At 35.2% G+C, this 12,831-nt stretch overlaps 1 protein-coding gene across 1 annotated transcript in view; it reads right to left on the bottom strand.

Annotated features, from left to right (window-relative positions):
- The window catches only part of VAMP7 (vesicle associated membrane protein 7), a 67,372-nt gene that overhangs the window by 28,091 nt on the left and 26,450 nt on the right, over positions 1–12,831 (bottom strand). Inside the window, exon 5 of the mRNA XM_007120798.4 lies at positions 7,105–7,195. Coding sequence (XP_007120860.1) covers positions 7,105–7,195 — 91 coding nt within the window. The remainder of the gene's footprint in view (positions 1–7,104; positions 7,196–12,831) is intronic.

Here is a 12,831-nt window from a genome sequence, read left to right as displayed (position 1 = left end):
AGAAACTAATACAACATTGTAAAGCAACTATACTCCAATAAAAACTAATTAAAAAATAATTAGAGCTACTATAATTTGTTAATGAATGCACAATATAAAAAGAGGTAAAGTGTGATGTCAAAAAGATAAAATAGGGATAGTAAATGGGTGGAGCTTTGTATGCAAAGTTAAGTTGCTATCAGCTTAAAATGGACTATTTTATCTATAAGAGCCTTTATGTAAGCCCAATGGAAACCACAAAACAAAAATCTATATTCGATTCACAAAAGACAAAGAAAGGGGAAATAGAGGACACAACCACGGAAAATCACCAATTTAAAAAGGTAAGCAGAAGTAGAGGGAAATAGGAACAACGAAACTATAAAATAGGCAGAAAGCAATGAATGAAATGTAATTATAGTAAGTCCTTTCATATCAATAATTACTCAAACTGTAAATGGATTGAATTTACCAATCAAAAGGCACAGAGTGGTTGGACAGATAAAAAAAACGAGACTCAACTATATGCTGCCTACAAGAGACTCACTCCAGATTTAAGTCCACACACAGGCTCAAAGTGAAGGGATAGAAAAAGATATTCCATGCAAGTAGAAACCAAAAGAAAGTGGGTATAACTATACTTATATCACACAAAATAAGACCGTACACCAAAAATGGTAACAAAAGACACATAAGGTCATTATAAAATAATAAAGTGGTCAATTCATTAAGAAGATATAACAATCAATGATATGCTCACATGATATCAGAGCACCTAATTATCTTAGGCAAATACTAAAAGATCTGAAGGAAGAAATAGACAATACAATATTAGGGGACTTCAATACCCCACTTTCAGCAATGGATAGATCATCCAGACAGAAAATCAAAAAAGAAACATTGGACTCAAAACACACATTAGACCAAGTGAACCTAACAGACATGTACAAAACAATTCATCCAACAGCAGCAGAATACACAGTCTTCTCAAGTGCACACAGAACATTCTCCAGGATAGATCATCTGATAGGACACAAAACAAGTCTTAACTAACTCAAGAGGATTGAAATCATACTATCTTTTTTGTCCACAATGGTATGAAACTAGATATCAACAATAAAAGGAAAGCTAGAAAATCTACAATTATGTGGAAATCAAATAACACACTCCTGAACAACCAATGGGTTAAAGAATAAATCAAAATGGAAATAAAAAATATCCTGAAACAAGTGAAAATGGAAAGACAACACACTAAAACCTATAGGATGCTGCAAAAGCAGTCTCAAAGGGAAATTTATAGTGATAAATGCATATATTAAGAAAATAGAAAGATCTCAAATAAACAACCTAACTTTACACTTCAAGGAACTAGAAAAAGAACAAAGTAAGCCCAAAGTTAGCAGAAGAAAGGAAATAAAAAAATCATGGTGGAAATAACTGAAATAGAGACCAGAAAAGCAATAGAAAATATCAGCAAAACTAAGAGCTGGTTTTCTGAAAAGATAAACAAAATTGACAAAGCTTTGGGTAGACTAAGAAAAAAAGAGGACCCAAATCAATAGAATCAGAAATGAAAGAAAAGATATCACAACTGATAGCTCATATGATAGCTCAGAAATACAAAGGACCATAAAAGACTACTATGAAATGTTATATGCCAACAAACTGGATAACCCAGAAGAAATGAATATATTCCTAGAAACATACAACCTACCAAGACTAAATCAGAAAGTAATAGAAACTCTGAAGATTCTAATAATGAACAAAGAGATTGAATCAGTAATCAAAAGCCTCCCAACAGAGAAAAGCCCAGTACCAAATGGCTTCACTGGTGAATTCTACCAAACATTTAAAGGAAAGTTAATGCCAATTCATCTCAAACTCTGAAAAAAACTGAAGAGGAGGAAATACTTCCAAACGCATTTTACAAGGCCAACATTACCCTGATACCAAAGCCAGATAAGGACACTATGAGAAAACAAAACTAGACCAATATTCCTGATGAATATAGGTGCAAAAATTCTCCAAAAAATATTAGCAAATTGAATTCAACAACACATCAAAACAATCATACACCAACTAGGTGGGATTTATCCCTGGGATGCAAGGATAGTTTGATATACACAAATCAATACATGTGATATACCACGTTAATAGAATGAAAGATAAATATTTATGATCATCTCAATAAATGGGGAAAAGACGTTTGACAAAATTCAGCAAAATTTCATGACAAAAACTCTCAACAAACTGAATATTGAAGGAGTTTACTTCAACATAATAAAGGCCATTATGTCAGACCCATAGCTTAACATCATACTCAATGATGAAAGATTGAAAGCTTTTCCTCTAAGATGAGGAACTAGACAAGGGTGCCCACTCTCATCACTATTATTCATAAAATACTAGAAATCCTAGCTAGAGCAATCAGGCAAGACAAAGAAATAAAATGCATCCAAATTGGAAAAGAAGACGTAAAATTGCCATTATTTAAGATGATATGATATTATACATAGAAAATCTTAAAGATTCAACCAAAAAAACTGTTAAACTAATCAATGAATTCAATCAAGTTGCGGGATATAAAATCAACATACAGACATCAGTTGTTTCTATATAATAACAAAATATCAACAAAAGTAATAAAACTATCCCAATCACAATACCATAAAAAACAATAAAATATTTAGGAATAAACTTAACCAAGGAAGTGAAGATCTGTGTGATAAAAACTACAAGACTTTGATGAAAGAAATTAAAGAATATATAAACAAATGGAAATATATCCCATGTTCATGGATCATAAAAATTGATATTGTTAAAATATTCATAGTACCCAAAGTCATCTACAGATTCAATGCAATCTCTATCAAAATTCCAATGGAATTTTTGACGGAAATAGAAAAAAACAATCCTAAAATGTATATGAAACCACAAAAGATCCCAAATAGCCATAGTAATCCTGAGAAAGAAGAACAAGGCCAAAGGCATTACACTTCCTGATTTCAAACTATACTATAAAGCTATAGTAATTAAAACAGTATTGCTGGCAAAAATAGATACATGGACCACTGGAACAAAATAGAGAGACCAGAAATAAACCCCCACATATAGAGTGAACTAAGATTTGACAAAGGAGTCAAGAACACTCAATGGGGAAAGGATGGTCTCTTCAACAAATGGTGTTGGGAAAACCACATGGATAGCCACATGCAGAAAATTGAAATTGGACCCCTATATATATCACTCAAAAAATTAACTTGAAATGGATTAAAGACTTAAATGTAAGACCTGAAACCAATAAAACACCTAGAAGAAAATATAGGGAAGAAAGTTCTTGACATTGGTCTTTGCAATGATATTTAGCATACCAAAAGCACAAGCAACAAAAGCGAAATCAACAAGTTGGACTACATCAAACTACAGAGCTTCTGCACAGGAAAATAAACAATCAACAAAATGAAAAGGCAACTTATAGAAAGGGAGAAAATATTTACAAACCATATATTGGATAAGGGGTTATCATCCGAAATATATAAAGAATACAACTCAGTAACAAAAAAACAAACAAACAATCGGATTAAAAAATGGGCAGAGGAACTGAATAGAATTTTTCCAAAGAAGATATACAAATGGCCAACATTAAAAGATGCTCAACATCACAAGTCAGCAGGAACATGCAAATAAAAATCACAATGAAATATCAACCTCATACTAGTTAGAATGGCTATCATCAAGAAGAAAGAGATAAGTGTTGGTGAGCATATGGAGAAAGGGGAACCCTTATGCACTGCTGGTGGGAATGTAAATTGGTTCAATCACTATGAAAAACAGTATGGAGTTTCCTTAAAAAATTAAAAATACAACTACCATGTATATCTAGCAATTACATTTCTGGGTTTCTATCTGAAGGAAATGAAAGCAGGATATTGAAAGGATATCTGTACGCCCATGTTTACTGCAGCATTATTTCACAACAGCCAAGAAATGGAAACAAGCTAAGTGTCTGTCAATGGATGAATGGATAAAGAAGATGTGGTGTATATATATATAATGGAATATTACTGAGCCATGAGAAAAATGAAAATCCTGCCATTTGCAACAATAGGGATGGATCTTGAGGGCACCATGCTTAGTGAGATAAGCTAGTCAAAGAAAGACAAATATTGTATGATATTACTCATATGTGGAATCTAAAAATGTGAACCTTATAGAACCAGAGTAGAATGGTGGTTACCAGGGGCTGGGGGGTACAGGAATTGGGGAGATGTTGTAAAAGGGTACAGACTTGCAACTAGAAGATTAGTAAGTTCTGAACATCTAGTGTACAGCACACTAATTGTAGTCAACAATACTGTATTATATACTTCAATATTGCTGGGCTTCCCTCGTGGCGCAATGGTTGAGAGTACGCCTGCCAATGCAGGGGACGCGGGTTCGTGCCACCGTCCGGGAGGATCCCACATGCCGCGGAGTGGCTGGGCCCCGTGAGCCATGGCCGCTGAGCCTGCACGTCCAGAGCCTGTGCTCCGCAACGGGAGAGGCCACAACAGTGAGAGGCCCGCGTACCACAAAAAAAAAAAAAAAAAAAAATTGCTAAGGCCACATTTTATATAACTCCATTTATATGAAATGTCCAGAACAAGCAAATCTATACAGAAAGGAGATTAATTGTTGCTTAGGTCTGCAGGTTGAGGGGAAAAGAGGAGTGACTGTAAATGGGTACAGAATTTCTTTTGGGGGTAATGAAAATGTTCTAAAATTGATTGTGGTGATAGTCACACAACTCTGTGGACACAGTAAAAACCATTGGATTGTATACTTTAAATGGGTAAATTGTATGGTATGTGAATTATATGTCAATAAAGCTGTTAAAAAATCAAAGGAAGATGATTAGATTTTTGCTACATTTTTAATCTGCTATTTCTGTAATTCTAAACATAAATGTCATTTAAGAGGAGGTGATTAAAAAGGTTCATTTTCTGGAAACATTATGCATCTGCAATAAATACTATTGTAGCAGTTGGCTGCTTCCACTTTTAGGCAAAACAAATATATTTGGTGACCAAAAAAAGAGAAAAATATTAGTAGTTTTTCAATAGGTATATTGAAAGATATATTTAAGAGTTCTCTAGTCTGCATCTAGACCTATATTTAAAACTAAAATCAATGAAAGGAAATCACTTCAAATAACCAAGAGACATACATATTAAAAAATATAAAAATGTTTCTGCCTTTTGATTATTAATCCCATTCCTGGGAACTAATCTCAACAAAATAAGAAAAATATAATAGGCACAGAAACATTTATAACAGTACTGTTACTATAACACAAACTCTAATCAGTGCTACCTAAGAGTGTTTGCTACTGCTCAACTAAGTCTCCAAGTATACTATTCAGTCAAATGGACATTTTCATAGCAAGATGTTCTCAATGAAGGAAGCACAGCATTGACTTCTATTCTGGAGCAAGCTCCTTTTCTGGTTGTAAAACAGCACTCTGAGTAATAATGCTCTAAAGACCCAAAGTGTCCACCATAAGGACATAATTGGTAACCTGTGATATAACTCAAAGAAATACTGTACAAGCACAAAGTAGACTAACAGCTAACAATCATTCAGCTCTTACTATGTGCCAGGGACTGTACACAGTGTTTTACATACATTACCTCTTTTATCCTGGTAACCTCAGGTTCTATTACCTCCTTTTTGCAGATTAAGGAATAAAGGTCACAGAGGTTAGAGGACTGATCAAGGCCTAACAGCAGGTAGGAAGTGAAATCAGGACTCAAACTCAGGCATGTATGACTCCAAATCTTGATTACTCTATTATACTGCCTCCACAAAACTGAATATAAACTATGATTAACTATGTATACATGTGAATAAAAATTTAAAGGAAAGAAAATGTAAATAAAACTTTAGGATGGTGAGACAAAGTAAATTTTTCAAAATGTCTTTTCATAACTTTTAAGTGTTCTAATAGTAAGTGTAAAAGTAATTCAGGGCTTCCCTGGTGGCGCAGTGGTTGAGAGTCTGCCTGCCGAGGCAGGGGACACGGGTTCGTGCCCCGGTCCGGGAAGATCCCACATGCCACGGAGTGGCTGGGTCTGTGAGCCATGGCCACTGAGCCTGTGCATCCGGAGCCTGTGCGTCCGGAGCCTGTGCTCCGCAACGGGAGAGGCCACAACAGTGAGAGGCCCACGTACCGCAAAAAAAAAAAAAAGTAATTCAAATAGTAAATTCAAAATTATAACTAAATGGACATTTACGAAATGACGTCTCAGTTAAATATCTTGTAAAGCATTTATATACTAATTTTTGTTCAATTTTATATTAAGAATTTATTCTCTGCAAGACATTCCTCTTAGAAGATATATTTAAGAGTGGTTCTATAACTTGAGTATGTACTGCAATCCTCTGGAGGGCTTGTGAAAACACCGATTTCCCACTCCAAGAGTTTCTGATTCAGTAGGCTTGGGGTGGGGCCTGAAAATTTGCATTTGTAACAGGTTCCCAGGGGATGCTGATGCTGCTGGCCCAGGGACTACATCGTGAGAACTGGTGCTATTAAAAAATTATCATCCTAAATCTAAATACCACTGTTATAATCAATTAAAAAATAAACTGCATTTCTCTGGATTTTAATGTGGTAAATAGGTTCTTGACAAAACACAGTCCAATGGAATTCATGCCATAGTTCATTCTCTTGAAGAATACAACAGTTTTTTGGTCCAATTCTCTCTCAGTCAAGAGCTACAAACTTTCTAAGGAGGTCAAATAGTTATACTTTAAGTGTCTATACTGATGATATCAACTATCTGGGTATTTCCAGCCAAAACTGACTAAATTATTCCAAGTTGGTGAACTGTTTAAGGGTCTTGGAAATTAGTCTTGCTAAGCAAGCTAACAAATTTAGAATGAATAGTCATAAGTGCTAAAAAGAAACCATCATACAGCAGGCAGTATCATAGGTAAGTAATATCCATATCTCAGCTGACAATTAGCTTCCAATATTAAGAATAAGGAACTGCTGTTTCAGCCTCTCTAGAATGATTTGACCCCAATCAAGTAATCTATTATCATTTTTGCCCTCATGCATGCGGAGTATGCCATGAAACATACCTATGTTTCTGACCATGATTCCTTTAAGTTCATCCACTTGGGCTTGAGTCTCCATCACTTTATCTAGGCCCTTATTTTCGGAGTGATGCTTCTATAAAAAAATATGATTTAACTCATGATACCCAGACATTATTTACAATACAAAAACAAGAAGAAGAGGAATGACATTGAAGAATGCTATAAAACTGTCTTTATCTTTGGCACAAAGATAGATGTCACTTCATTCAAAAATTGTTACCAAAAATATAGGCAAGCATAAAACTTGGTACCATATGAAATATTAAGTGTTATAGTATAAAAAGATCACCTTATTTTAAATGAAATAAAGCTAAACGTATTATATCAAATATACATCTGAGACTCCTGGGGCAGAAGTAGGGTGTTATATAATCTGTGCTCAGACAAGGAAGAAAGGAGAAAAGACTGTAGTGGGGGCAGGGGGAACAGGACAGGGAAAGGGTACTCTAAATTTTTCCCCATTTCTTGGGTATGATGAGGTAGGGACTGGCCCAGCTTCTGAGCATCTGTTCTTGTATCTGTTGGGATCAGAGTATGCGTCCTATTTTCAATGGCTTCTTATAGGATCTAGAAATATAAGACACTGAAGATAGTATATATTTTGAAATTATCTATAGCAAACAATTGTGGACTGCTTAATACACAATATTCCAGTCATTTCACTGTGCTGAGTGCTTCAAATAGGGGATATTATTTAATCCATGCAAAAACTCTGTGACGAAGATGCCATTATTATTATCTCCATTTATAGTCAAGGATCCTGGCACAGATTTGTTTAGAGGTTCACACACACATCTGGAGCTAAAGACAAACCAGCTAAATTGAAAGTTTTGCAGCCAGCTAACCCTATTTACCTTTTTCCCCCCTTGTGATGAGAACTCTTAGGATTTACTCTCTTAACAATTTTCATACATAACATAAAGCATTATTAATTATATTTATCATGTTGTCCACTATACCCCTAGTATTTATCTTATAACTGGAAGTTTGTACTTTTTGACTGCCTTCATCCAATTCCCCTCCCCACAACCCCGCCTCTCTCATCTCTCTTTCTATGAGTTTGTTTTAAAAGTATAATTGACCTATAACACTATGTTAGTTCCTGTTACACAACATAGTGATTTGATATTTCTACACATTTCAAAACGATCACAACAATAAGTTTAGTTACGATATGTCAAAATTCAAAGATATTACATAGTTATGACTATATTCCCAACATGGCACATTTCATGCCTGTGACTCATTTATACTGCAACTGGAAGTCTGTAACTCTTAATCTCCTTCACCTATTCTTTCCTACCCCCAACATTCTCCCCTCGGGCAACCTATTTGTTCTCTGTATCTATAACTCTGTTAATGTTTGGTTACGTTTGTTCATTTGTTTTGTTTTTTAGATTCCACATATAAGTGAAATCATACAGTGTTTGTCTTTCTCTGACTTACTTCACTTAGCATGATAGCCTCTAGATCCATCCATGTTGTTGCAAATGACAAGATTTCGTTCTTTTATATGGCTGAGTAATATTCCTCTGTGTGTGTGTGTGTGTGTGTGTGTGTGTGTGTGTGTGTGTGTGTGTGTGTGTATGCCACATCTTCTTTATCCATTTATCTCTTGATGGGCATTTAGGTTGCTTCTATATCTTGGCTGTTGTAAATAATGCTGCAATGAACATAGAGGTGTATGTACCTTTTCTAATTACTGTTTTTGTTTTCTTCAGATAAATACCCAGGAGTGGAATTGCTGGATAATACAATAGTTCTATTTTTAACTTTTGGAGGAATCTCCATATTGTTTTCCATAGTGGCTGCACCAATTTACAATCCCATCAACAGTGCAGGAGGGTTCCCTTTTCTCCACATCCTCACCAACACTTGTTATTTGTTGCCTTTTTTGAAAACAGCCATTCTGACAAGTGTGAGGTAATATCTCATTGTGGTTTTGATTTGCATTTCCCTGACAATTAGTGATGTTGAGCATCTTTTCATGTGCCTGTTGGCCATCTGTATGCCTTCTTTGGAAAGACAGCTATTCAGCTCCTCTGCCCAATTTATAGTTGGTTTGTTTTTTAGATGTTGAAGTTCTATCAGTTCTTTGCACATTGTAGATATTAACCCCTTATCGGATATACTGTTTGCAAATATCTTCTCCCATTCAGTAGGCAGCCTTTTCATTTTGTTGGTAGTTTCCTTCACTGTGCAAAAGCTTTTCAATTTGATAAAGTCCCATTTGTTTATTTTTGGTTTTGTTTCCCTTGCCCGAGACATATCCAAAAAAATATTATTAGTACCAATGTCAAAGAGCATACTGCCTATGTTTTCTTCTAGAAGTTTTATGGTTTCAGGTTTTATATTTAAGTCTTTAAACCATTTTGAATTTATTTTTGTGCATGGTGTGAGAAAGTAGTCCAGTTTGATTCTTTTGCATGTAGCTGTCCAGATTTCCCACACCATTTGGTGAAGAGGGAAAAAGACAGCTTTTTCCCACTATATTCTTACCTCCTTTATTGTAGATTAATTGACCATATAAACATGGGTTCATTTCTGGCCTCTCTGTTCTGTTCCATGGATCTATGTGTGTTTTTGTGACAGTACCATGCTGTTTTGACTATTGTAGCTTTATAGTATAGTTTGAAATCTGGGCGTGTAATACCTCAAGCTTTGTTCTTCTTTCTCAAGATTGTTTTGGCTATTCTGCAACTTCTGTGTCACCATACAAACTTTGGAATTATTTGTTATAGTTCTGTGGAAAATGTCATTGGTATTTTGATAGGTATTGCATTGAATCTGCAGATTGCCTTGGGTAGTATGGTCATTTTTAACAATATAAATTCTTCAAATCCATGAGCACAGTATATCTTTTCATCTGTGTCTTCTTCAATATCTTTCATCAGGGTCTTACAGTTTTCAGAGTACAGGTCTTTTAACTCCTTAGTTAGATGTATTCCTAAGTATTTTATTCTATTTGATGTGATGGTAAGGGGGATTGTTTTTAAATTTCTCTTTCTGATAGTTTGTTGCTAGTGTATAGAAATGCAACAGATTTCTATATATTAATTTTGTATCCTGCAATTTTACTGAATTTATTATTTCTAACAGTTTTTTTGGCAGTATCTTTAGGATTTTCTATATATAGTATCACATCAGCTACAAAGAGTGACAGTTTTACTTTCAAATTTGGATTCTTTTTCTTTCTTTTTCATGTCTGATTACTGTGGTTAGGACTTCCAATACTATGTTGAATAAAAGCGGCAAGAGTGGGCACCCTTGTCTTGTTCCTGATCTTAGAGGGTTTCAGCTTTTCACCACTGAGTATGATGTTAACTGTGGGCTTGTCATATATAGCCTTTATTATTTGGGAGTGTGTTCCCCCTTTGTTCGGAAGTTTTATCATAAATCGATGCTGAATTCTGTCAAGCTTTTTCTGCATCTATTTAGATGATCATATGGTTTTTATTCTTCAATTTGTTACCGTGGTATATCACATTGATTTCCAGATACTGAACCATCCTTGCATCTCTGGAATAAATCCCACCTGATCATGGTGTATGATCCTTTTCATGTATTGTTGAATTCAGTTTGTTAATATTTTGTTGAGGATTTCTGAATCTATGTTCATTAGTGATACTGGCCTGTAATTTTATTTGTGATATCTTTGGTTTTCGTGTCAGGGTGATGCTGACCTGTAGAATGAGTTTGGAAGTGTTCCTTGCTCTGCAATTTTTTGGAATAGTTTATGAAGGACAGGTGTTAACTCTTCTTTAAATGTTTGGTAGAATTCACCTGTGAAGCCATCTGGTCATAGACTTTTGTTTGTTGGAAGTTTTAAAATTACTGACTCAATTTCATTATTGGTAATTGTTCGTTCATGTTTTCTATTTCTTCCTGGTTCACTCTTGGGAGATTGTACATTTCTAGAATTTGTCCATTTCTCCTAGGTTGCCCATTTTATTGGCATATAATTGTTCATAGTAGTCTATTATGATGCTTTGTATGTCGGTGGTATCTGTTGTAACTTCTCCTTTTTCATTTCTGATTTTATTGATTTGAGACCTCTCTTTTTTCTTGATGAGTCTGGCTAAAGGTCTATCAGTTTTGTTTATCTTATCAAAGAACTAGCTCTTAGATTCATTGACCCTTTCTATTGTTTTCTTAGTCTGTTTCATTTATTTCTGCTCTGATCTTTATGATTTCTTTCCTTCTACTAACTTTGGGTTTTGCTTGTTCTTCTTCTTATGGCTCCTTCAGATGTAATGTTAGGTTGAGATTTTTCTTGTTTCCTGAGGTAAGCTTGCATTGCTATAAATGTCCCTCTTAGAACTGCTTTTGCTGGATCCTACAGATATTGAATCATTGTGTTTTCATTTTCATTTGTCTCCAGGTATTTTTTTTATTTCCTCTTTGATTTCGTCAGTGATCCATTGGTTGTTTAGTAGCATATCGTTTAGCCTCCATGTGTTTGTGTCTTTTGCAGTTGTTTTTTTCTTACACTTGATTTCTAGCCTCATAGCATTGTGGTCAGAAAAAATGCTTGATATGATTTCAATTTTCTTAAATTTGCTGAGGCTTGTTTTGTGGCCTAGCATGTGATCTATCTTGGAGACTGTGCCATGTGCACTTGAAAAGAATGTGTACTCTGCTGATTTTGGATGGAATGTCGTATATATGTCAGTTAAGCCCATTTAGGTCTAATGTGTTAAGGCCAGTGTTTCCTCATTGATTTTCTGTCTGGATGATCTGTCCATTGAGGTAAGTGTGGTGTTAAAGTCTCCTACTGGGCTTCCCAGGTGGCGCAGAGGTTAAGAATCCACCTGCCAACGCAGGGGACATGGGTTCGAGCCCTGGTCCAGGAAGATCCCACATGCCGGGGAGCAACTAAGCCCGTGTGCTACAACTGAGCCTGTGCTCTAGAGCCCGAGAGCCACAACTACTAAAGCCCTCAAGCCTAGAGCCCGTGCTCCACAACAAGAGAAGTCACTGCAATGAGAAGGCTGCACAACCCAATGAAGACCCAATGCAGCCAAAAGTAAATAAATAAATAAATATTTTTAAAAGTCTCCTACTATTATTGTGTTGCCGTCAATTTCTCACTTTATGTCTGTTAATATTTGTGTATTTAGGTGCTCCTATGTTGGGTGCATATATATTTACAATTGTTATATCTTCTTGGATTGATTCCTTTATCATTAAGTAGTCCTTCTCTGTCTCTTGTTACAGACTTTGTTTTAAAGCCCATTTTCTCTGATATAAATATTGCTATCCCAGCTTCCCTTTCATTTCCATTTGCATGGAATACCTTTTTCCATCCCTTCACTTTCTGTTTTTGTCTTCAGATCTGAACTGAGTCTCCTGTAGGCAGTATATATATATGGGTCTTGTTTTTGTATCCATTCAGCCACTCTGTGTCTTTTGATTGGAGCGTTTAATCCATTTACATTTAATTATTGATAGGTATGTACTTATTGTCATTTTGTTAACTGTTTTTCAGTTGTTTTTATACTTCTTTTTTGTTCTTCTTTTGCTCTCTTCCCTTGTGATTTGATGAGTATCTTAGTGTTACGTTCGGATTCCTTTCCCTTCTTTGTGTGTATCTAGTATAGATTTTTGGTTTGTGGTTACCATAACGTTTATATGTAGCAATCTATATATACATACGTGATTATTATAAGTTGCTCATCTCTTAAGTTCAAATGCATTTTAACGACCCTG

The sequence above is a fragment of the Physeter macrocephalus genome, chromosome 21 (genome assembly GCF_002837175.3).
Source record: "Physeter macrocephalus isolate SW-GA chromosome 21, ASM283717v5, whole genome shotgun sequence".
In the NCBI taxonomy this organism is placed as follows: domain Eukaryota; kingdom Metazoa; phylum Chordata; class Mammalia; order Artiodactyla; family Physeteridae; genus Physeter; species Physeter macrocephalus.
This window is presented reverse-complemented; position numbering and strand designations above follow the sequence as displayed.